Below are 26,779 nucleotides of genomic sequence, written 5' to 3' on the forward strand. Positions count from 1 at the left end.
ACAGGTGTACTGTGGAATCCATCCTGACAGGATGTATCACATCCTGGTACAACAACTGCTCAGTTCAGGACTGCAGAGCTCTGCAGCGTGTGGTGAACACAGCACAGCAGATCACGGGTACACAGTTCCCTGCAATCCAGGACATCCACACTACACGCTGTCTCAGGAAAGTGAACCGTATCAGGAGGGACCCCAGCCACCCTGCACTGTCAGTTTTCACCCTCCTCCCACTTGGGAAGCAACTAAAGTCCATTCAGAGGTTCAGAAACAGTTTCTACCCAACTGCAATCACACTCATGAACAATCAATAACCTTGTGTCACCTCCACTGCTACCTGCACATATACTTCTGCAACTGTCGCTATTTATTCCTAGGATTCTGGTTTTATTTATTTACTTATTTATATTCATTTATTTACTGTGTGTGTTTTTTTTTTGTCTGTCTATGTTCACTGTCCGTAGGGGCACATGCAAGCAAGCATTTCATTGTACATGGTACTTGTACACATGACAATAAAGAATTGAATTGAATGCAATGTTGTGTTTAGTATTATTTTCTGTGATTATTATTATTATTATTAGATTAACCTCCTTTGCGTTAGCCCCAAGAATTTCTCGGGCTGTAAAAACAATGCTAAATAAGTTAGTCCCGAGTGTCATTCGGGCAATGGTATAGATGCATCTCACACAGGTCCTGAGGTTTCCTTGGGCTGTAAAAGTGCCAACAGCATTAATGCTGAACATTATTTGGACCAACGGTATAGGTGTGTCTTGCGTAAGTGTCAGGGCCAAGCATTAAATGGGCAACGGTATTGTATCTTCTCCTAGCCTCATAATGGCATCTTGTGATGATTAAGTGAATCTGTCTTAAGGCAGTGAAACTGACAGTGATTCTGGGAATCCGAGAGTGACAGCTGCGCCACTTGCACATGTCCAGTCTGCATGTAATATTATTATTATTATTATTATACTTTCTACATTTCTCACTTTGTACTTTTAATGTTTTTGTTGTTTTACAGTGGAAAGTTGAGATTTAGTAAAAATGTAATTTTTCACACCAAAAAGTGCAACGCTTTTTATATGTTTTTTTGAGAAAAATTTAACACTTAGGAGGTTAAAGACTTAGCTGTTATTTTGAGCTTCAAGTTTTATGTTGATTACTTTATCTGCAAGGAGCATTATGCAAGTAAGATGTTGTATATGTGACATAAAATAGCCTTGACCTTCAAAGCATCAAGAAAAGCTGATTTTAACATGGTGTCTGTGGGAAATTTAAATTGATTTTAGTGTCTTAAAATATACATTTTTCTCTGAAAAATGATGGGCTTTTTTGCATTGTATAGAGCTCCTGGGTGGCTATATTCTAGCAAACATGGAAAAATTCAGAATGAGCCGTTTCCAAGTATCTGGTACTGAACACTGTGACCTATTCACACCAATAACTTAAATAAAAATATGACCTTTCTCTTTCAAACAAGCTGTACCATGTTTGTCTCGTTATAGGCTCCAGGCCTATTATTTCTGATCCAGTTTGGTCCAATACCTATCCCCATACCCTTCAAAACTGGTTTGACTTATATCCAAAGAAAACTGCCATAGGAACAGTTTAATTTAACAGGGACCTTTGCAATCTGCTCCATATAGTCAGGGGACCAGGCATACTGACTTGCAATTTGCAAAGTTTTTGAGATACATAGTTTATCAAGGTATGAATGGATGTATACTTGGGGAGGCACATAAAAGCACACATGTGCAAACAGGCACACGTGCACATGCACATACTAACACAAAGAAATTTATAAGTGAAGACAGCAGATGGCTCGTTTACCATGCTTGAGCATATGCTGTATGATTGAAAAGACAGATGTGAACACGATCACACACACACACACACACACACACACATCCCACAACAGATCTGTAAATGTTGACATGGACAGAAGCATTAAGCCAGCCCTGTACCAGTTTATGCAACTATGTAGTTTGTTTACTTAATTTTACCCAATATTTTTAGTTTTAAATTAAACATTATTTAAGTTGTTCAATTCATTCGATTAGCTGCTCATTTTACAATGCATTTGTCTGTGTATAATAAAATATTATATAAGTTAATGTGCTTGATTTTATATTGCTGCATAGTACAATCAGTTGTATTATATTGTAAAATCTTCTGTTGAGTGATTTCCTACAGTATCAATGAAGTAAAATGGAAGTTACGTGGAAGTATTGGATGGAGTATTTGATAAAGATTTTTTAACTTGAATGTAAGAGTGACATGGTTGTCTTATAATCCAACTGTAGCTGATTATATGAGTGTTAATGTTCAAAAAAAGAACACTGATGTGCTTATTTAGCCAGTGCGGAATACACAAATATCCTACAATGAAGAAAATTGTAAGGAAGGAAATTGAAAAAAAATAGCTTCTCTTCATATCACTTATAAGAAGGAACTAGCATATAACAAACAATCTATTATATTTATTCATTTAGTAGACACTTGTATCCAAAATGACTTATAAAAGAGAACAAAAGCAAAAAGGGAATGAAAATCACTAGTCCTCCTGACTTACCCTTTGTAAAGTTACTGTCCTCTGGTCAGTGGGTACATGATTTGCTACAGAATAGTATCCATCCAGTGAGCTGTATCGTTCTCTTAGGGGAGGCTGCTGACATAATGAAGAATGCATTACATCCATTGGAGGCAATGAGTTACTCCTAATATCGTCTCTGTGGTACAACTGAGGTCTCCACAAGCGTCTACTGGCATAGTGCACAGGCGGGGGGCCATACTGTGCTGGAGGTGGAGGAGGCGGATATGGAGTAGGCGTCAAACGTTCTCTTGGAGGGAAAGGACCATACTGGTCTGAATAGGGCACTGATGATGGCGGGAGAGATGAGTCAGGCACATTACTTGAACGAACAAAGCGTGTGACACACTGAGCAGCTGAAACAGTAGGAGGGGGCAGAGGAGGTGGTGGAGGAGGAGCGTAATAATTATCTAAAAAAGAGAAAAGAGGAAACAAATTTAGTTACATTTATTACTCATAAATTTCAAAATAAAAAAAAATTATTTTGTTTAGGAAGGGCCTATGAAAAAGCACTATACAGTATATATGCAGCTTTAACTAAATGTAATCTTAACTCATTTAGGGCAATACACAAATCCAGAATTAAGATCTGAACCCATAGCCTTGTCTTTTTCACACCACACTGCTTGCAAATTCATTTAATTGCAAAACTAAGAAGATACCAAGCCAAAATCAGACTTCAAACCACCAAACTGTAGACCTCTAAGGTTAAAAGTCTTAAATTATAATTGAGTGCTCAATTAAAAATCCTCCATGCCAATACAGCAAGCTTTGAATCACTGTGCTTATGCTGCAAGTCTATAACCAACAATTTAAAAGAATCAATAAAGAAAAAGCAATGAAATGTAACATTTCAGATAATTGTGGTCATTAAATTATGTCTAGCACCATATTATTTATTTTAAAAAAAATCTAATTCTGTAATAAGCTTACTTGGTGGGTATGGTGGTACATCATAGGACACTGGTGCACGCAGGTCTGGACAATGCATCTCAGATGGAGTAGGAGGATATAAAGATGATCTTGATACAAACTGTGCAGATTTTGGAAGTACTGAATTTACATCCACTGCAGTAGAAGAACTGATTATTGAGGTAGTTACAGTGGAGTTTACAGGAGTCTTCGGAGGTGAGCTAATTTATGACAAAAGAAAAGAGCATTAATTTCCATCAGGAATCCTATTTCACAATATAAGCCCAATATAAAACAGTAACCTGAGCAAGGCAAATAATGTCAGTACATACTGGGCAACTCATATGATGCTGTAGTACATCAATGCAACTAGCAATAGCAAGCTCTACCTCCTATTGGTACTGGCTTCCATGACAGCACAAAACTAATATTAAAAATATTCAAAATGGTGCTACAATTCCAGGAAAACTTTATATTGGATTTGTTCAACAGTAAGGTTTTATGCAGGTTATTTTAAGAAGTTCTCTTTTGCAGTCTTTTGTTTCATATGCCCATAACCACAGTGGCAGTGGACAATATACACAAGTTTTACACCTGCAATTAAATACACATAAAATGTCCTAAAAACAGTTGGAAATGGTTGCATCTAGTGAACAGTGGATGCAAAATTAAAATTTGGAGATCTTCAAGTTGCAAGAAAAATCTTGGTATAGAAACACATGGGGATAAAAAAAAAAACTAATTATACTACATAAAACCTCTACTCTCAAAGCCTTTACTTCAATATAAATTAAGGAATGGCACAAAGCAAAACATACCTAAACAGAAAGAATGCCAAAACTGATGTTATGAAAATGTAACAAAAATTTGCCAACCTTAGCATTTTAAGCCAGTTGTGTGAGATTATCTTAATTATCTCCATCTATACATTTATGAATTAGTCCACCATAATGTAAGGCAGATGTTTTCAGACTTTTTGGAATATGTAACCTCTTCTAAAATTTGTACAAGACTGCACAACCCAACCTAATATGTATTTTACAATCAAAACCATATTAATGCCTGTGTCCATGTTTATTTCAAACACAGACTTCCATTCAGAGCTTCTAACTATATAAACAATTTTACTTTCATACTAATTGAAGTAATGAAACTGTTGATAAGAAAGGTTCCTAAATCTAAAACGTAATGGGAAAAAGATCAACCCAATTGTTCACACAGTTGTAATATTGGGTATACTCTGTTAATATTCTCTGCTACTACTACAGGGAATTAAGCCTTGCAAATATATGATATGGCAAAAAAAAAAATGACCGCATATGCAAATAAACGCAATTCAGCCATAAGCCATTAAATGCAGATTTTTAAAATCCATCTTTATGAAACAATACAGTACTTGCAAATCAACTGTGTCTTAAAAGCATTTGAACTGTTATTACAGTAGAAATAAAAATTGTAATCACAAAATATCAGCTTTTATTTGGTACCTCAGTATATTGCATTTATTTCTTCCTTACTATTTTTTAACAAAAACATAAAGAAATGGAGATGGACTAAAATAATAAAACTGCTAATTTGTTGAGATTAAATTAGTATTGATTACCAGCTACTGTACATAAAAATGCCATGTAACATTATTTTAAACATATGCCATGAAAAACACACTGGAAAAAAATCAAATGGAGATGCACAGATGCTTTTGTGGACAGAGAATCTGAATTAATTTGACTAAAACATAACCTGGTGAAATAGTATATTGTATTTTGAATTTTACTTAAAAATACTTTTGTACATTTACAGTGGTGTGAAAAACTATTTGCCCCCTTCCTGATTTCTTATTCTTTTGCATGTTTGTCACACAAAATGTTTCTGATCATCAAACACATTTAACCATTAGTCAAATATAACACAAGTAAACACAAAATGCAGTTTTTAAATGATGGTTATTATTATTTAGGGAGAAAAAAAATCCAAACCTACATGGCCCTGTGTGAAAAAGTAATTGCCCCCTTGTTAAAAAATAACCTAACTGTGGTGTATCACACCCGAGTTCAATTTCCGTAGCCACCCCCAGACCTGATTACTGCCACACCTGTTTCAATCAAGAAATCACTTAAATAGGAGCTGCCTGAGACAGAGAAGTAGACCAAAAGCACCTCAAAAGATAGACATCATGCCAAGATCCAAAGAAATTCAGGAACAAATGAGAACAGAAGTAATTGAGATCTATCAGTCTGGTAAAGGTTATAAAGCCATTTCTAAAGCTTTGGGACTCCTGCGAACCACAGTGAGAGCCATTATCCACAAATGGCAAAAACATGGAACAGTGGTGAACCTTCCCAGGAGTGGCCGGCCGACCAAAATTACCCCAAGAGCGCAGAGATGACTCATCCGAGAGGTCACAAAAGACCCCAGGACAACGTCTAAAGAACTGCAGGCCTCACTTGCCTCAATTAAGGTCAGTGTTCACGACTCCACCATAAGAAAGAGACTGGGCAAAAACGGCCTGCATGGCAGATGTCCAAGACGCAAACCACTGTTAAGCAAAAAGAACATTAGGGCTCGTCTCAATTTTGCTAAGAAACATCTCAATGATTGCCAAGACTTTTGGGAAAATACCTTGTGGACTGATGAGACAAAAGTTGAACTTTTTGGAAGGCAAATGTCCCGTTACATCTGGCGTAAAAGGAACACAGCATTTCAGAAAAAGAACATCATACCAACAGTAAAATATGGTGGTGGTAGTGTGATGGTCTGGGGTTGTTTTGCTGCTTCAGGACCTGGAAGGCTTGCTGTGATAGATGGAACCATGAATTCTACTGTCTACCAAAAAATCCTGAAGAAGAATGTCCGGCCATCTGTTCGTCAACTCAAGCTGAAGCGATCTTGGGTGCTGCAACAGGACAATGACCCAAAACACACCAGCAAATCCACCTCTGAATGGCTGAAGAAAAACAAAATGAAGACTTTGGAGTGGCCTAGTCAAAGTCCTGACCTGAATCCAATTGAGATGCTATGGCATGACCTTAAAAAGGCGGTTCATGCTAGAAAACCCTCAAATAAAGCTGAATTACAACAATTTTGCAAAGATGAGTGGGCCAAAATTCCTCCAGAGCGCTGTAAAAGACTCATTGCAAGTTATCGCAAACGCTTGATTGCAGTTATTGCTGCTAAAGGTGGCCCTACCAGTTATTAGGTTCAGGGGGCAATTACTTTTTCACACAGGGCCATGTAGGTTTGGATTTTTTTTTCTCCCTAAATAATAAAAACCACCATTTACAAACTGCATTTTGTGTTTCCTTGTGTTATATTTGACTAATGGTTAAATGTGTTTGATGATCAGAAACATTTTGTGTGACAAACATGCAAAAGAATAAGAAATCAGGAAGGGGGCAAATAGTTTTTCACACCACTGTATGAATTTTTCTGGAATGATCACCTTGAGCAACAGAAGCAGAAACAACAGAGTCACAAAACTGCTTCTGCAGGGTGAAAACTCGGAAACAAAATACAGGTAAAATTCCGTTACAACGAATATCTTTACAACGAAACTTTCATTACAATGAAGTATTTTTATGGTCCCAACAGTTTCCCCATATGACACAAGTCTATAGAAATCTCATTCCGCAGATACTTTCATTACAACGAAGTGCCCAAAAGACCTTGCAATGTCTAAAAAATTCCTTTTACTGTTTTTTTTTTTTTTTTTGCTGTGTTTGTTTTCTGTGGTTTTCAGTGATACCTTTTGCTTATTGCTCACCAACATTTGAAAAACATCCATTGGAATTTAACTCATTGTCACCATCCTATAGAAACGGCAGACACGAAAAAACAATAACAGTTCATATTAGAAAAAAAACCCTTACATTTTTGCAGCTCTCGATTGCGGAAAAAAGAAAAAAGACGTTACCAGTGAATTCGGAATTTCACCATCGACACCGTCAACTTTCTTGAAAGACCGAGCAAAAAAAGATGAAAAATCTTGGGTTGCAAATGTATACGATCTGCTGCATTTGAAGACAGTGAATATGCCATTTTTATGTGGTTCAATGATGCTCGTTCAAGAAACATTCCTATTAATGTGGCACTCATTCAAGAAAATGTGAGGTTTCTAAACTCTCTTGGGGCCTCCCCCAACTGGACAACACACCAAAGAGCATCCCGAAGTGTGATCGTCGAGTCTGTGGAAGACTGTTTATCTGTTGCCTGGGCAACAGCAGGCTCACAGCTCTGCTGCATCTCTCCACCAAAGCAAACTCGATGGGTGATGCAAGGAAAATTGTAAATGCAGAGCACAGTATAACTTGGCCACAACCCTGTCTAACTGCTGTCTGTTTATAGGAGAGTGGCAGAGCACGCTACAATAAATAACCGTGCTGTTCCTGTTTCAAGCTGAATAAAGCTGGTTTTGCTAAATTACTGAGAATAAGCCTCGTATTTTTGGGTGCAAGACAGGGACTTATCGCGCGACCCTGATCTTTTAGGATTCGCTTCTGTGGCGCCTAACTGCACCGCTGTGAGCCTGCTGTTGCCCTGCCCCAGCAACGGACAAACAATCTTACACAGACGCAGCAATCACATTTCGGGACGCACTTCAGCAAGACGTTCCCATTGGGTGGGGGGATCTCAAAAGAGTTCAGAAACCTCACAATATGAAAAAGAAGAAAAGGATGATTCGGCTTCTGATTGATAACTCTGCTGCCCACAACATGCTTCCGCATGTAGATCATTTTCGTGGTGAATTCCTCCCACCCAATTGCACAGCAGTGCTTTAGCCATTGGGTTTGGGCATCATTCGCACCCTGAAAGTGTATTATCGCAAGGAAATGCAGAGAAAAATTCTTGTCAACAAAACTTGTAGACAGGAGAAGATTAAAATTAACGCAAAAGAAGCTATTGAAATGATTGCAAACGCCTGTAGGCAAGTTAAAGAAAGCACCATAGTGACAAATACAGAATCTCATTACAACAAAATTTTCATTACAACAAAATATCTTTTAGGTCCCTGGCAGTTTGTTGTAACAGAATTTTACCTGTATATTCTTATTCTCATGCTTAAAAAAATTAGATTCTGCTTTGGTAAACAAGTATAATTTCACCACATGCAGGTCATATATTTCGCTTCTGCATCCTAAGGATATCTGTATTAGGTCGACTGGTATTTAGAAACTGACCCAGTGTGTAAGCACGCAAGTAAGCCTTGCAATGGACTTTTGTGAAGTCTTCGGTTAATTTCTATCTTGCATAAGATATTTCTACAATAGGTTCTGATCCCTTCATCCGCTAAATGAATTAAGATTAGTTTGAGAATGTAGTATGTCAAACCAAGGTTCAATACTATTTTATAATTCACTGTTCATTCATGTGTCCTTAGCCAACAAGTACTGGTCCAAGAATAGGTTATTTACTTCTAATGAATAAAAGAATAAAAACTTTGTGTCTCTGTCACAAGTTTCTTTTTGTGTTGGGTGCTCATTTCCAGACATTAAGGGGTTATTATCTGTTCTAAAAAGTATTTATATTGACCCTGGATGTGACAATTTTATACATTTTATAAGCCTGATAACAACTTCTTTTGATTCAGTCCCTTTTTCTTACACAAAATTATTAAAATGTTTAGAACATACAAGTAAAAAAATAACAGGACAAATAATCAGTCAGACACAATTACACAGTAACCCAAAGATACAGTATCAAATATTTGAAATGCTTACTTCTCAGAAGGTGACTGTGACAGGCAACCAGATGCAGTCAGACCATTGGATCCAGCCCTAGTGAGCTTCTTTAACTCTTCTAGAGGAGGATCTGGCCCTCGGGAAATAAGCTGGGGTGCACTACACTCGGTATGCGCAACTCCATTGGCGCTGCGGATCATGTTTACCATATTTTCAGAGTTTCCAATAATAGAAATTACTGTCCCTGCTGTAGAACTTGCACTGTCGTTTATTCCAGACTTGTTGAGAAAAGATGGCTGTGACAGTGGGAATGGCCTCACAGAGGTACTGATTTTTTTATTTCTCATTCTGTATCTAGTGAAAAACACATACAATAAAATTAGTGTAACATTTATGGCTACTTATACTTATGTATGGCGTATTTACAAGTAACTTTTAAAGAGCACTGGCTCAAAATCTACAATAGAGTAATATTATGCAAATGTATTGCCAAAAATAAAGCGGACTAATAATAAAAATGTAAAATCTTATGTAACATGGTAGGTGGGCACTTTACCAGGTACCAATTACTAGTAATCATTTCTAATTCATCTCTGATGCCTTCATTTGTGTACAACAATATATATTTGCAGGAATTATTAATGGAATTGTTGTATGTTCTTTGCACAGGGGCATGAAATATTGTATCCTGTGAAAAGTGCAATACTAAATAAAAATGAATTTATTGACTGATTCACATCTTAAACGACTTTCAGAGTCTTACGCAATGGATACAAAGATGGAAAACCACATACAGAAAAGCAAATTATTATTTAGAATAGTTCATCCAGGAACAACATGCCTACAAGAAATGGTGTATGCATATTATTTCACAACTTTTAACTGCGAGTACAAAGGATATGAATTTCTTGCTTCTTTTGTATCATCTGAGAACAAATAAAAAGCTTCACCGATTCACCAGTAGATGGTGACACCACTGTCTTTCATTGCAATGCAATACATGTCTCTGTTTTAGTGATCACCTCGGTTGCCATGCAACCACAGGAAAAGACAGGAAGTCTGTAATTGCTTGCCAAAGCGCAATCGGATGAAAACTGAAAACTGCTCCATCCACAATTTTAAGAACTATGACCTGTCAAGTTCTCCAACAACAACAGGAGTGATCATTCCTGCTATAGAATAGCCACAATAAATGCAGAATTTATTTCCATAAACTACTAAATAACAACTCAACAAGTTTTGTTTGTGGAACATTCCATAAAAAAATATTCTTCTCTTTGTACCTGCTACCATTTTATTCTGTTAGAAATTCCTTATACACTATTTTGTACTGTTCTGGGAAAACTCAACAAAATGAATGGATGAGGATTAGAAACCTTCAATTACTAAATTTTATAATTTTTTTTTTACATTTTATTAATGTACCTATTTAATGATGAAGATAAACCAACCTAAAAGTGATTATGCCACTGTTAAGCTGTTGGCTTACTTGTATATACACAGCTCTGGTTTAACTGTCTTCTGGTGAATTGGATGCAAAGATGTAAAATTTATAGCAAAAAAGAAAATTAAAATAAAGACAAAAAGGCCTAAATTTGAATACTCCAATGCCCTGAAACTAATGACAGCATTAAAGGAGTTCTCCATCCAAAAATTACATTTTTATATGTTCCCTGCCTCATGTAATTTGTAGTGATGGCACAGAAAAAAATTTAATCTGATGTTTTCATTCAGAACAGGAAAAAAAAGTTTATGATATAATAGAGCCCAAAGGTGACCAATACAGTACAACAGTAAATGATGTGAAAAACAATGGGGTGGGTAGAGCTACTTGTGTCAGTTTTCCAGTCATATGTTCCAAACGTGCAAAATACATGCAATTTTTTTCTAAAATATTGTTCTGGAATAATCAGTGCACATCATAAAGAAGAAGCCCATTCCCCTAATACTGCGCTTCTGAATTGAAGACAAGATTCTTTACCAATGAAAGAGGGGAAGAGGAGGATCTTCATTTCAAAAGTGCAATAAAGTCTTTTTAATTGACAATTTTTCTTAATTTAATTATTTCAGTTAGTGCTTTGTTGCAAAAAGGAGCATTTGGTCAAATTGCTTTTCTGACTTTTGTAAATAGCTCAGCTAAGCTGCAAAAATGGACACTTTCTATCTGCTGAACACGTGGAAAAGGAGCCGTCTCTCTTTTGCAGGAAATCTTTCTTTTCATGTTTCGATTATGCATATACAATGAGTAACTCTGGGAAGTATCATTCTGGGACTGAATGAAGACTGCATAAACCCACCCAGGTTGTATAATTCTTTATATTGCTTATATCTAATGCTATTAATTATAATGCAAGTAAAAGATTTTTCAAAAAAAGTTTGAAGCCAGTCTCCCTTTGACTGTTACCAGGCTAAGGCTAAGAAGCAAAGATTGGTCAGTCTTTGTCTAGATGCAGTCCCTTAAGGGTTCAAAAGGATGCTTTTGGGAAAGTCATCTACTGGTGGTAAAATGGGCTGACAGTTCCAGTCAGTGAGCCTGCTAAAAGAGGTCACTAGGGTTGAATATGTAGGGTATAATACAGACAATGTGACAGATAGGAGGTTATAGGTAATAGTTGTTTAACTAGTTTTGACATTTTTTCCTAGGAGAATCTAGGAGGTTAGTTTTTACCTTTCATGTTAGATACATGTCACAGGTGATCTGGTAATACGACAAAACACTACATCAGGATGAAACTGAAGTGTTCCACAGAAGCCGATCATGCCCTTACCATTTAAAAGTAACTCAGGGTTTTGGCATATGTCCACTAACTCAGAAGAGTCACACTCAGCATTTCACTACAAACACATATAAACATTCAGAAATCCGCACTGACGTGACTGCTTTGTTCTGTGGTCTTCTAGATCACAACTATTAATATATTATAAAAATGCATTGTGCTGTTATTTGTTTTTCTTGCCCTACCTATCAAATGTATTTATTAATTATATTTGTAAATGAAATCACTCAGAAATCATTAATCAAGTTCCTTGCCTCATCCTAATTAAAATTTTTTTTTTTTTTTTACATTTTTCATATTTATGCAAAGTATTATAAGAAAATGATATTTGGCATTCCTACAGGGCCCTTGTCAAGAATTTCTCTTACATCACTTATTTGTCAAATTCCATCAGTATCACTACCATTTCGCTGCTCTGTAATACATGTAAAAATTCTTAAGGATGGATGGAAAACCACATGGCCAAAAAAATTTTATATTCCCCTGTATTGACAGTCTACATTAGCATTATAAATGTGTATGTGTCCATGTATTTATTAGCATTAAGGAGTTTTAAAAATGTACTTAAAATGTATATTTCAACGAATATACTGCATAGTGTTTTTGTTTATTGTTGCAATACACTTATTGCCATATTTTAACTACAATATATTAGGAAAAGTTAATGTGTACTTAAGTTATAAATGTACAATTTACAAAAATACACATGTACATTGAATGGTTGCTCAGTGAAACTGCAAACAAACAGCAGAGTTGGCTGGATATCACTGATGATGAATACCCACTCTACAACACTCGGTTCTCTGAGGTGTGTCATGTAAGAATGAATGCTAAGATTGCACCTTTGCCCATATTCTCTCCATGTGAAAAAAGAAGACTTGCTACTGACAGCAACCCTATATAATTCTGCTGTGGACCAGGTTGTTGAAGGACAAAAACCATCCAGAGGCATTCTGTAATGGCAAATGGTCTGTAGCTGACATCTCAATGAATTTCTACAAGTTTTAATGTCATGACATGTGGCCTAGTAATCCTTGTAGAGCACCACATCTCTGTAAATGATTCAAGATGCTGACATAGGTGCTGTAATGGCCAATGGCATCCAGTGATATATCTGTTATTAAAACAAGTGACATCATTGTGTTAAGGGTATTTAAAATGGAGGAACAGTTAGTCTACATTAGAACTCTATGTGTGGTTTTGAATTCCTGGTGTTGTTTTTGACTTTCAGTTTTTTGGATGAGACCATGAGCATTTTACCCATTTCTCCCCTGCGACTAAGTCATTTCCTGGTCTTGTTGTTTGCCCATTTCAGCCTCTAGGCACTTTCCTAATCCTAGTAAAATCATAACACAGAGATCCTTAACATCACCGAAGGGCTCAGTGATTCATACTTAATAAACAAGTTATCATAATTGGAAAAGCCAAAAGCCAGGTTTCAAAATATGGGTTGTATCTTGATTAAAATAGGCTAAAGGATGAGCAATGTATGCAACCTACACCAGACCATGACAATATCTTTCTCTTTTAAAAGACTTAATTTTGGCATTTTTAAAGATCAAATTAGTTTTTCACAATCATGGCATTCATTTGCCCAGGAAACTTGAATTTTTAACTGAAGTGTTATGCACATATTTAAGAAAAAGTGCATCTTCCCTCAGAAGCTTACAATGGTGATCAATGAGGCACCAAAAAAGCACGAAATGAAAGTCTTAAAACTTAAGTTCCCAATTTCAGAAAACATGCCTTCTGTATTTTAGAGATACATTTATAAAAATGCAATGTGGTTTGAAGTAATTCTTTTTTATTACTGATATTTGTCATCGTCCTTGAGAGAAGAATATGTCTTTTCTTTATGTTCACTGTGACAGGGGTGGGTTGAATTTTCATGTAAAGGAAGATATAGTACAAACTGGAAGAAATGGAGTATAGTTTCATTAAGTAAAACATGTGTCTTGTTGCTATTTATTATGATCCTACTTTTCAAATAAAATCCTGTCTACCACTTCCATCTATCTCCTTACTGGAACTCTAATATTTTGAAACAATGTACTGCAGCTCTTAGGTTAGATCTAAACACCCCAACTGAACACCCTTGAAAGCTGATCTATGAAACTGTAATGGCCGCTTCTCTAAGGATAACTACTTACAGCCAAAGAGCTCATCATTGGTGTATTCTAGCTCAAAACAGATTAGGTTCAGCAACAAAGGTAAATGTTTCTTCATCTATGGAACTGGAAATACTGATGGTATAAAATAAGAACTTTTTCTCTAAATCCTTTGAAAATTCAAATTTCACTTCAAAAATGTATAGCCTGACTATCCACATTGCTCTTAAAGTATGACTACAATTGTACAGTTCACAAAATAAGCCATAAGTGACTACACCAATAGGAGAGAAATATAATTAATTAATAATTTATTCATAACTGTATAACTAGTCTTATGATGTAAATCAATACTGAAGAATATTCTAGACCAGGGGTAGGCAACGTCGGTCCTGGTGAGCCGCAGTAGCTACAGGTTTTCATTCCAACCCAATTGCTTAATTAGAAACCAATCATTGCCAATCTCAGACCTTATTTAATTTTATGGCTTGTTAGTCTGTGCAATGTAAGGCTCTTATATCGTAGATTTTTTTCCTTTCCAAAGATATCCTCCAAATGATATGAAGCCTAAAACAGATCATTTTCAGTCTGTCACATTTTTCTATTAAGTGTTTTATTAAATCAAACAGTGCATGATGAACACACACAGATGTAATTGGAAAAAAGCTAGCTGGAGAACTGCTGGCTGCTTTGTCTTTTACATCTTATTGCTAATAAGGAGCAATTAAAACACTGAATGCAGCAGTTTAAGATTGAAATAAGCAATTAAGGTTGGAGAACCTTAACAAGCGAGACCACTAAAATGAAGCATCAAAATGTCACTTAAGCAATATGTGCTTCATCAGCAATAATTGAGTTCTCGTTAAGGAACTGGGTTGGAACAAAAACCTGCACATACTGCGGCTCACCAGGACCGACGTTGCCTACCCCTGTTCTAGACTTCAAGATATCTGTTGTGTTTGTTACTTATGTCTTCTGGTGCTCCATTAAATACCATTCACCAAGATACTTTTGTGCTTAAAAATTTTTAAATAATTAACAACAAAAATTTTTAGGGGAATTGAAAGTATGGCAGGATTCTGAAAAAGTATACCATTGAGGTTTGGTCCAAGTTCTCTTCCCATTATCAATTCGCCATATTGCCTCTACTCCAGTTACTTGTAAATTGTTACACAGCAAGATAATCTTCCAGATTATTTGAGAAGCAGCCAGTAATATGTTTCTTATAATGAGTGTGCTCAAATAAACATGGCATACTGTACAGGGTGCAGCTTGGGAATGTAGAAGGAAAAAATAAACAGTACTATGGTGTCCAAAACAAAAGAGAACAGTGACCAAAAAGATGAAACACTCTCCAGTTAAACAATGAAACATAAATAGTCTTGGTAATGCTACATAAACACTAAGTGTTTATGTGTTAGTGCTGTGCACGTATAAGTTTACAAATATCTTCACATCTAGATGGCGACAATAAAAACAATATGACCAAATTTTTAAATCCTTATTGCTGCACAGCTAGTTGCCCAAAATTGTTACAAAGTTTTAAACAACAGATTGAGAAACTGCAGCACAACAAATGTGTTCAGGATAGTTCAATTAATATATCAGAGCTTTTCAAATAATTTACTAAAAACTTAATACACTGCATTCAGTAAAACTTTGATATACATACTTTTCTAGTTCTTCCTGAGAATGAGCAAATGTGCAATTTCCTCCACGAGGACAACCACCTTGCTGTCTCAGATCTCGACACATACTGGTTTTGTATTTGCTGTTTGGCTGGGGCTGAAATTGACAATAAACAGCAGTGAAATTAATCTTCAAGTAGACCTCAAGGAAATTTAGATGGGGGAAATAGAGGGTAATACTTTTTTGGTCTCATCTCGCTGTAACTGCTGGGATATATTAGAGAAAATAGGAAACAATTTCCTGGTCACTCCCAGTAAATGATACACATACACAGGTAATCAGTGCATGACAAAGGGACAGAACCTAGACGGACTGGATGAGATATACAGTGAATTCAGACAATATTGAAACCCGTTCACTTTCTGAACATTTTACAGTGTTGTAGATTTAATTTTAATGGGATAAATGTGCGCTTTTTCTCTCCATCAGTCTACACTGAATAACCTATAATGACAAAGTTAAAACATGTTTTCGAAAGCTTTTCAAATTTATTAAAACTCAAAAACTGAAATCTCTCACTCATAGAAGTATTCAAACCCTCAATGCAATAAAGTCCCTTTAGAAGTAATTTCAGCTTTAAGTCTTCTTGGCTAAGTACCTACAAGTTTTGCACACCTGGATTCAGGCAGTTTATCTCATTCTTCCCAGCAGAGCCTCCCAAGCTCTGTTAGATTTGATTGGAAGTTTCTATAAATTGCCACTTTCATGTCACTCCACAGATGTTCTATGCCAGGGCTGTTCAATTACAAATTCAGCTGGGCTAGATTTTCAAACCAAGAAATCTAGCTGGGCTAAACATTTTCAGGGCCGGGTAGGCAACAGGTAATAAGAAATTTTAATGCAACACAAATGAATGTATTAATAAACAAGTAATGTTTATTCATTGTTTCCCTTTTAAATTTGGTCACATCTGACACCGGCACAACAAAAAGTGCATAAAAAAAAGAAATAAAAAAACTACAACTGAATAGAATCTGAGGTAGTAACAATACTTTCCCCACTTTTAAAATAGAAAAATAAACATTTTGGTCATATCTGACCTAGGCACATCTCAGAGAGCATAAAAACAAAATAGTGCACAGTATTAGCAATACCATTTGTTTCCCTTTTGAAATAAATTTTTTGGTCATATATGACCCAGGCACATCACAAAGAAACTATTAATACTATCAAAGATATCAGTGCACAAACCCATAACAAGTGATAACAGTAGCTAACACACATGAATACAATGTCTACTGCACACTGAGGTAACATAAGTTCATTTTAAATCACCACATGTGTGATTAGCAGTGCCTTTTTTGTAAACAAAAAGGTGGCAGTACACATATTTTGTGTTTGGATCAAGTTTGGGGTACTGTGAAGGTATATAGAGGCTGAGAGTCCAAGCACTACATGTTTTGTTGATTGGTGAAAAAACAGAACATTTAAAATTTGAAGTTGAGAACTCGTCAAGTATACTAACAATTCTTCATATTTATATAGTACTTTACTCACAAAGATTTGCAAATTCCCACTGGAAGGACTTGGGATGTGAACCCGACATCTCCTGATTAAAAAACAGCAGCTCTATCATTACGCCACCTGTGTAGGCATTTCATGCTTGACAGTTTATAATTACAAACAAAGAATTTCCAAAATCAAAGAATACTAGCCGACGCCCGCCATAGCATATGGCGGTGTAAGAATAGGAATGGAAAACAGTGAGAAAGGAATTCAGAAATCAAGAAGAAATAAATACTTCTTGAAAGACGCAGTGTGCATGTAGAATTCCCGGCCAAGTAGGATTACATGTGAAAGTGATAAATAAATCAGACTTTCCAAATTTATGTACCATGGCCATGGCATCCTGATAGTTTTGTTGCATGCATCTTGGACTTCCTGGAAATGTGGACGGTAATAAGATCACTTTGCCTACACATACGTTGTTATTTTCAGCGTTTGTTTGCAGTGCGTCTGATAGTTCAACGCGCAGATCTTGTTGATGTAATTTGAGATAGTTGAGACGCGCGCCCTCTGTTTTACCATACGCATCTAAGACGTACTGTTGGAATAGTTTGCCGCTGGAGTGCAAAATATTAAAAGTATTCCTCATTGCTAATCTGTATGCATAAAATTGGCATTCAGTAAGCCTTATTCACTTGCCGGTTCTTTTATTGGGAACATGTTGTAAATCTTTGTGCCAGCCAATGTCTCCGTAAGGGAATAAACGTGGGTAAACCATAGGATCGCAATTCATATTGAGCGTGGAAATCTGTTTACAGGAGTTGCCTATGGGATAGATGCAAATGTCCCTTTCGGCAGGTATTTCACCATCTTCTCCGACGAAAATCGTTGCAACATTGATGTGACATGTCGGGGCATTGTATCGTCGTAAATCCTGCTTAAGGGTTTCCTTGAAAACCATTTGTACAGATGCTGTTGGATTGGACTGAGCGATTTCATGCACGTGTTTGTATGATTTAGCGAAAGGGTTGATGGTTCTGAGCATGGAATCTAGCTGGAGAAGTACATTTTCGCTGCATGCAGAATTTGCTTTATTTTGTAAGCTTACTTTAGTAGCTTGTGCTGTGTCAAAAACATACAACTGTCCATATCCCGGAGAGGTAGAAGTGTTAGCGTATAGTGGAGAGATTTGGTGATAAATTTGCCCGTGTATTTTTAAAACAGTATGGTCCGTGGCCAGGAGGTTGAGTTATCTGTGCACCCGTGGAAGCAAACGCTAGAGAAGAGTTGTATTCTCGAATGTGTTCACGATAATTTTTAGCTTCTGATGTTTGCTGTGCAAGAAGCTGTTGTAAAGACACAGGTGGCTCTCGCAAGGGTGTTAAAGCTACTTTACCGTGGTGGCAGCACCTAGAGTACTTGTTGGATGTATTACGCTCAGCAGGCCAGTATAGTGCATGACATGGAAGACGACGAATAGGAATCGAGAAATGCCGTGTCGGCTGCGTGTGGGCGGGACCGGTTTTGAAGTGGAAGCAGGACGAACCAGAAGAGATTAACCACAGGATAATAACAAGCTCTACATTCTACAAAAAAAGTTATGTAGACCTGCAAAGCAAGGAGTGCTTAATTTGATTTGAGTTTTAAAGAAAATTACAAACTTTTTGCATATTTTCATCAAATGCAGTCTTTCTAATTTGTTCTTTGCTTTCATTGTCAATGGCTACATCCATGAATGCACAGGATCGAAGGATGTGAGTGAAGGGCCAACCAGTTTTATGAATAGAAGTGTGGAGACAGTGCTTGTCAGTAACGAGGCTCTAACTGGAGTAACAGTCTATGAATACCCATGTTTGCACTCACTTGATGAAACTGAAATATAATTAAAGACTCAGCACACAATTAATTATAGAATTATTTAGTATGTAGTCAATGCCACCACCAGCTGTCACGGCCAAGGTACTGTCACAGAAATCACTATTAAAGACATACCACCACCACTTCCAGACACACAACAATGTGCTGCATTGTGGGTTGAATGTTGCTGGGCTATGTGGAGTGTTTTATTTTATAGCCTGTAGTACAGTAGGAATTATGTAGGAATTTCTGAAGGCTCGTGAAATGAGTTTTTCACACTATTCCTCTGTGTTTCTGACAGGACCTTGGGCTGGGCCAGTGGGCCACTTGGAGATTACTTCTGGGCCGCATGTGGCCTGCAGGCCGCCATTTGAAGAGGCCAGTTCTCTGGGGTTTAGGTCTGTGCTATGGCTGGGTCATCCAATAACAGTCAAAGACATTGTCTTGGCTGTATGTTTCAGGTCATTGTCCTGCTGAAAGAAGAATCATCACCCCGGTCTTGGGTTACATGCACTCTGAAGCAATTTTTTCTTCAAAAACATCTTGATTTATCTGCATTATTCCTTCTCTTACTTCTGACCAGTTTCTCTGTCCCTGGTGCTGAGAAGCAACCCCATAGCATGTCTTTGCCACAACCATGCTTCACTTTAAGGAATTAGGCAGGTGATAAGCAATACTTGGTTATTCTCAGGAATAGCCTTAAACTTCTGCCCAAACAGTTTCTGTCTCTATCAACAAGAGAAGCTTTTTTCTCATACTCTCGGGGTCCTTTAAATGCCATCTGGCAAACTGTAAGTGGACAATAAGATGCACCTGATTGATAGAGTGTTGCTAAGACTGTTGTCCTTCTGATAGGTCCTCCCACCTCAGCAGAGAACTTCTGAAGCTCAGTCAAGAGTGACCTTTAGCTTCTTGGTCACCTCCCTGACCTAGACCCTTCTTGCCTGGTTACTCAATTTGGCTGAATGACTAATTCTAGGAAGAGTCCTAGTTGTCACAAACTTCTTCACTATCACAATTATTGAGACTACTTTGGGAACCCTCAAAGCTTTAGAATGGTTTTATCTCTTTGCCCCGATATACAGTATGCCTCACCACAATTTAATTGTAAAGGTCTACAGAGATTGATTTTTGTTCTGAAATCTAATGTGAATTGTGAGGCCTTACAAAAACAGGTGTGTGCCTTTGTAAAGTATGCTGAAATCAGTTCCATCTGCCACAGGTATAACAGGATAACAAAAGGAAACAGGACGCACCTGACCACCAAAAGTTCCAAAAGTATGAATAATTATATAAATGAGAGATTTTGTTTTTTGAATTTTAATAAATTTGAAAATATACATTTCAAATTAAATGTACAACACAGTAAAAGTATGCAGACTGTAGAGGGGTCTGAATACTTTCTGAATCCAATGTACTGTATATCTCCGTCTGAGACACAGAAATTTACCAGAGGTGTGCCTTAATCACCCTGCTAAAACTAATGACACTCACAATGACAAAAGGACCAAAGTAATTATTATTTTACTTTATTTCAGGCTTTAACCATTCAATTTGTCCTATACATTTTAAATTGCTTGCAAGTACTTAAAAAAAAAAAGTAATGGCAAGAACAAATTTAGAAATATTAAAAATAGCACATATTATTTTAGAAAATTATATTTAAGTCCTACCAGATATAAGGTAATACTGTTTCTGAAAAGAAAAATATTTAAGAAATGTAATAAAAGACACAAGTTAAATACCTGTGGTGTTTCATGACTCTTTTTACTGAAATTCTGTATGAAATCCACAAGACCATGTACAACAGTCTTCACTGCCACCATAACATTTTCCAGTTGTTCCCATGTTGGGAGCTCTGCATCTGTAAACCCACAATGAAAAGTCAAATAATGAACTAAAGAAAAAAAAAATATAGCAACCAGAATTAGGAATGGTAATGAAAAATAGCCAGAAGGGTCTACAGAGTATAACACTTTAATGTTTGCAAGGAATACTCAACTTGTATGCACAGGAAAAAAACTACTCATTGGCAGATATAGCTGAACTGCTGTATTAAAGGTAAGTGTACAGGACAAACATGTTTTTCCGGTATACAGATATCAGTCAGTCAGTCAGTCATTTTCCAACCCGTTATATCCTAACACAGGGTCACGGGGGTCTGCTGGAGCTAATCCCAGCCAGCACAGGACACAAGGCAGGAACAAACCCTGGGCAAGGTGCCAGCCCACCGCAGGGCACACACACACACCAAGTACACACTAGGGACAATTTAGGATCGCCAATGCACCTAACCTGCATGTCTTTGGACTGTGGGAGGAAACCCACACAGACACAGGGAGAACATGCAAACTCCATGCAGGAAGGACCTGGGAAGCGAACCCAGGTCTCCTTACTGTGAGGCAGCAGTGCTACCACTGCGCCACCGTGCCGCCCACAGATATCAGTATGAAGAAAATAAACAATATAATACACTGTATAAGCAACAAGTAGATGCTTAGCAATATTTTGTCCCAATGAATAAAAAATATGTAATATGATCGCTACTATTTAATTTAAGGAAACGAATATGCACAAACATGAGTGCATAGCAGAGCATAGCACTGCTACCGTTATCATTTTTCTTTATAAATTTTAAATACATCTCAAACTTAAGAATTCTTTGGGAATGTAGCATGACAGTCCATAACTGATACAGCTAGTTGATGCAATAAAGGGCTCTGAGCAGGTGTCCTTAAATGTGTAGCTGGCATAAAGATAGATATTTAACAGCATTGGTCATATTAGAAATATGGTCTACATTAGTTCTACTTCTATATGTGGCAGAACAGACACAAAAATAACCAGAACTGAATAATTGGAAAGATGAATGTTTAAAGGAAAAGCTTACGCCCTTAACACTATAATTATAGTATGATGCCATACACAAAGAGCAACTACAGGTATACTGGTGTCCTCTTTACATTGTCCACACAAGTAAACTGCTTTTACTGTGGATTTTTTAAACTGAAAACTCTAATGCCAACAATGGCGTAAACCACTCTTAAAACTTAAAATCCTGAGTTGATTAAAATGTAATTTTTGTTTTATACACAGTATGGTATATGTCTGCCTCTTCTTTAGCCACAAGTCACCATTTGGGGGAAAAAAAAAATAACAACATGCAGCTCCCTGAAATCTGAACTTCTGAAGCCTGATGACGGAGAAGGGAGAAAGTACAGGCTAATGTCACTGACAGAACAATCTATTAGTGGTGGCTGTCAAGGGTGTGATTATGTACTTCCCTTTCTCAGTTACATTGTAGAGAAAAGCCAAGCAAAATGACACCTTTTATTGGCTAACTAGAAAGATTACAATATGCAAGCTTTCGAGGCAACTCAGGCCCCTTCTTCAGATGAAGAAGGGGCCTGAGTTGCCTCGAGAGCTTGCATATTGTAATCTTTCTAGTTAGCCAATAAAAGGTGTCATTTTGCTTGGCTTTTCTCTACATTCATAATGGCTAACACGGTACAACACCCTAGTACTTCAGTTACATTGAAAATAAAGTGGATCACCAAATCTTACTTGCTGTTTCAGCATATTTTTCAGTTTAAAAACATTACATAACATTCGCAAAATTGCTTAACCCAACTGTAAGTTATAGGTGGTGGGGAATCTTAACAATATCAGGTATAACGCAGCAACCAATACAAATAGACAAATACTAAAAAAGCTGTAAATATTTTACCTGGATTATGATCAATATTTGCTAAAAGCTCCAAATGAGGTCTTAATCGGTTTAAATTTGCTGGATCCCCAGTTCTCTGCAGTACAATTGTAAGTTCCTGAACACTCTTTGCAAAGGATTCTGGAGACTGAAGCTGAAATTCAAAGCAGAAATAAGCTTTTTATTGTCTACTGTAAATATGTTGAGAAATGAAACAAAAAGTGTTCAATATACTGTGAATATTGCATGCAAGAAAAGAGATTTTCTCTTCCCTGTGCATAATTATCTGGAAGAAAGTTAATCTTAATACAAAACCTAAACAGAACTACACAATAACTATAAACAATTTACTTGGTAATTGGAAATGCCAATGATGTTTTATTAGGATTGAAAATGATCAATTCTTTCTCTTCCAATCATACATGGTGGATATGAAAGGTCTACACAACATTTCGTAAAATTTCTGTTCTTGTTGATATAAACACTTAAATTGAGGCAATTTGTGTCAGATTAATTTTCCTTAAAGATCCTGTAACCACCAAAATTTAAATGAAAATGAAAATCAAACCAGGAAAAGCAATTAAAAACAAAAACAAAACATAACTGGTTACATAACCGTGTTCAAATCTATTCTAATGGGCATTCTGGCTACGCTCAGATATAATCCATCATATCCTAAATCATGCAGAAAGGTAATTAAGCTTCACATGTCATCAAATTAAGTAATTGTTCCTGTGGAATTTTCCTGAAGATTCATTAGTTGAATAGCACACAGATATCTATGCTCCACAAGAAAATTATTGTTAAAAAATATTGTTAAAAAAAACAGACTAGGTTAAGTCGCAATCTGTAAAGATGATAATTACAAAACAAATAAATAAATAAGAATCCACCACAACACTCCAAAAGATCAGGATGCTCCTCTAAAATTAATGACCAGACAAAGAAAGTTGATTAGGGAGGCAATCAAGCATTAGCATTAAGGTTGCATGAATAAACCTTGTGATACTGCATCTTATTTCTCTGTAGAGTCAGAGAAAACTAAGCAAGCAACAAATAGAAAAAGAAGCCAGCAGCAAATTGTGTTACCCTGCTAGTCCTCTCTTTAAATTCACCAAGTAAAACCGAACAGAGTGACATGCAAGGGTCTTCTTAACCCCTGCTGCTCTATAAACTAAGAATACAGTCCTGACTCCTAACATTAACTTGCTCCAAAAAGCAGATAAACAAAATGTACAAAAAAATAAAAACACAAGTAGAAAGAGGAAAGAAAAACAAAACTGAGGTAAACAATAAGCAAAAGACAAGCAGGTTGAACAAATTAACTTTCAGAAGGTCAGTTTATATTAACTGCATCAGAAGATCTGGAAAAGCTAACATGCTGCAGAGTGCCTCATTTAAACATCAACCGTGTTATTGAGATCAGTAGCTCTCCATTTAAAGCCAAATTCTATATACAGTGGAACCTCGGTTCACGAACGTCTCTGAACACGTACAAATTGGGTTACAACCAAAACGTTTGCCAAACTTTTGCATCTGCTCTCTACCACACACTCGGTTGATGAACAATCCAGTTTCCCTTCCGGTTTGTACGCACCAATGATTTCCGCACGTGTTGCATTGTTCTCGGTCAGACGTGCGTGCTTGCACGTGCATGCGTGCTTTCACTGTGAACTCTTTATGCTCTATTTCGTTTCCCTTCCGGTTCATATGCGCCGATAAGTTCCTCACGTGTTCACTCTCCCTGTGCATTGTTCTCGGTCAGACGTGAATGCTTTCGCTGTGAACTCTTTGTACTCTACAGTATTTCTCGTGTGCTTTTGCATTAATTTTGCAGTTAACCATGGCTTCTAAGCAAGTGAAGAGTGGTGAGAAGAAAAGTTCGAAGAAAATTTAAATCGAATTAAAGAAAGAAATTATTGAAAAGTATGAGCGTGGTGTTCGTGTTACTGATCTTGCCGCCGAGTACAAGAAGTCAAAATCTACGATTTCGACTATTCTAAAGCAGAAAGAGGCCATTAAAGCAGCTGATGTTGCAAAAGGAGTTACAGCGTTAACCAAGCAGAGGTCTCAAGTACTGGAAGAGGTGGAAAAACTGTTGCTAGTGTGATTGAACGAGAAGCAACTTGCAGGGGATAGCATAAGCGAGGCGATGTTATGCAAGAAAGCCAGGAAGAATCATGCGATTTGCTGCAAAATTATCCTACAAGTGGCTAGTTCTTCCTCCTCACTTCCTTCATGCAAGAACTTGACTCATGCAAGGTTAGTTTTCTTGGTTGTTTATGGTTAGTTTTTGTATAAATTAAGGATTTTTCAAATGTTCATGTTTTTCCCTGTGCTTAAAACTCATTTAAAAAAAGTATTTACAGTGATCGGGTCATAAGGCTATTAGCATGAACTCCTGCAATGTTACTTTCTTGGTTGTTTATGGTTGGTTTTTAAATAAAGTTCGGATTTGTTCAAATGTTTCTTTTTTTCCCTGTGCTTAAAACTCATTAAAAAAAGTGTTTACAGCGAGTGGTTCGTAGCGTGATTTGTTGCAATGTTACTTTTCTTGGTAGTTTATAAATTACAGATTTTTCAAATGTTCATTTTTTTCCCTGTGCTTAAAATTCATTAAAAAAAAAAAAAAGTGTTTTTAGCAAGCGGTTCGTAGCGCTATAGCGCGAACTCTTGCAATGTTCGTTTTCTCTATTGTTCAAGGTTTTCTCAGTGTTATTCAATGTTTTTGCATTTAGTTTACTATTACGCTATGCATTCTATGGTGTAATTAACTATATTTATGCTTAAAAATCTTTTAAAAAAAATATTTAAATACAGTTCGTACGGTCTGGAATGGATTAATTGTATTTACATATAATCCTATGGGGGAAATTACTTCGAGTCACGACAAAATTGGGTTACAACCAGAGTTTTGGAATGAATTACGGTCGTGACCCGAGGTTCCACTGTATATACTGCGTATATAAAATTTTGATCTTCTGTAAAATTTTCATTTCCCCTTGCACCCAAATAAAATATTATGCATCTACCAATGTATCTGTTGCTACATCACATGCTACTGACAAGATTCTGCTGGTAAGCACCATGGTGCACACACACACAATTCTTGCAGTTAGGGCAAAAATGCAATCAATTACAATAGGGATGTGCTGAGCACCAGCAACTACAGAAATAAACGATGAAATCAATAAAAATACCATACCACACTATACCATTTTCTAAGCTCGCTTAATCCTGAGCACGGTCATCTGGAAGCTTGAGCGTACCTCAGCAGGCACAGGGCACAAGGCAGGAACAACCCCAGGGCAGGGTGCTAATGTATCACAGGGCAAACACATTCATACACACACCACACATAGACTTGGGCCAATTTAGTGTCACTAATCCATGTAACCTGCATGTCTTCAGACTATGGGAGGAGACTGAAGCATTCCAGAGGAAACCCACACAGATGGGGAGGTCAGGCAAACTCACAGGGATCAATAAAAATAAAGTACCTAATTAAAGCTGCCAACTAAGAAACTGGGAGTTTGAATTGAAGATCCACCTCACCCCCACATTCACTGATCACAAATTTCGGTCTTCAATTCAAAAGCTTTATCCTGTCTAAACAAGTTTCACTATTGTACACCACCCTGATTTTCTGGAAATATTAATTTAACAGCATTTTATTAAAAAATGCACAAAGATTGCACTTTTAAGCATATGACTGGATAACTAATAGCTTATACAACACAAACAAGTAACAAAAACCTGCCCACTCTTTTCTTCAAAAAATGGAGAACACAAGTATAATGCTTCCCCAAAGCTAGATACGCACATTTCCTCTACAAAGTCACAATAAAAATGAGTTTCTACTTAAGTAATCACTGTTATTTGCTTAAAACAAGTATAGATGAGAAACAACATTAGATTAAATTTTGCCCAGAGGTTACTAGCATAAACTAAAGCATTAAAATAACAAAAGGTGAAAACAATGAACTGTACGTTACAGGTATTTAAGACATAATAACCACTTG

The 26,779-nt window shown here is 36.7% G+C and overlaps 1 protein-coding gene across 4 annotated transcripts in view; it reads right to left on the reverse strand.

Moving 5' to 3' along the window:
• The window catches only part of rc3h2 (ring finger and CCCH-type domains 2), a 114,455-nt gene that overhangs the window by 54,136 nt on the left and 33,540 nt on the right, over nucleotides 1-26,779 (reverse strand). For 3 of the 4 annotated variants that reach the window (XR_007935815.1, XM_028809215.2, XM_028809218.2), the window contains exons 7-12: nucleotides 22,779-22,911; nucleotides 20,797-20,915; nucleotides 15,732-15,844; nucleotides 9,214-9,528; nucleotides 3,521-3,720; nucleotides 2,570-2,997 (exon numbers count right to left, since the gene is read on the reverse strand). Coding sequence is in view for 3 of the 4 variants with exons in the window: in XM_028809215.2 (XP_028665048.2) it covers nucleotides 2,570-2,997; nucleotides 3,521-3,720; nucleotides 9,214-9,528; nucleotides 15,732-15,844; nucleotides 20,797-20,915; nucleotides 22,779-22,911 (1,308 nt within the window). In the remaining variant the exon portion in view is untranslated. The remainder of the gene's footprint in view (nucleotides 1-2,569; nucleotides 2,998-3,520; nucleotides 3,721-9,213; nucleotides 9,529-15,731; nucleotides 15,845-20,796; nucleotides 20,916-22,778; nucleotides 22,912-26,779) is intronic. The other variant, XM_028809219.2, reaches the window with a different exon arrangement.

This window comes from Erpetoichthys calabaricus, chromosome 9 (genome assembly GCF_900747795.2).
Source record: "Erpetoichthys calabaricus chromosome 9, fErpCal1.3, whole genome shotgun sequence".
NCBI lineage: Eukaryota > Metazoa > Chordata > Cladistia > Polypteriformes > Polypteridae > Erpetoichthys > Erpetoichthys calabaricus.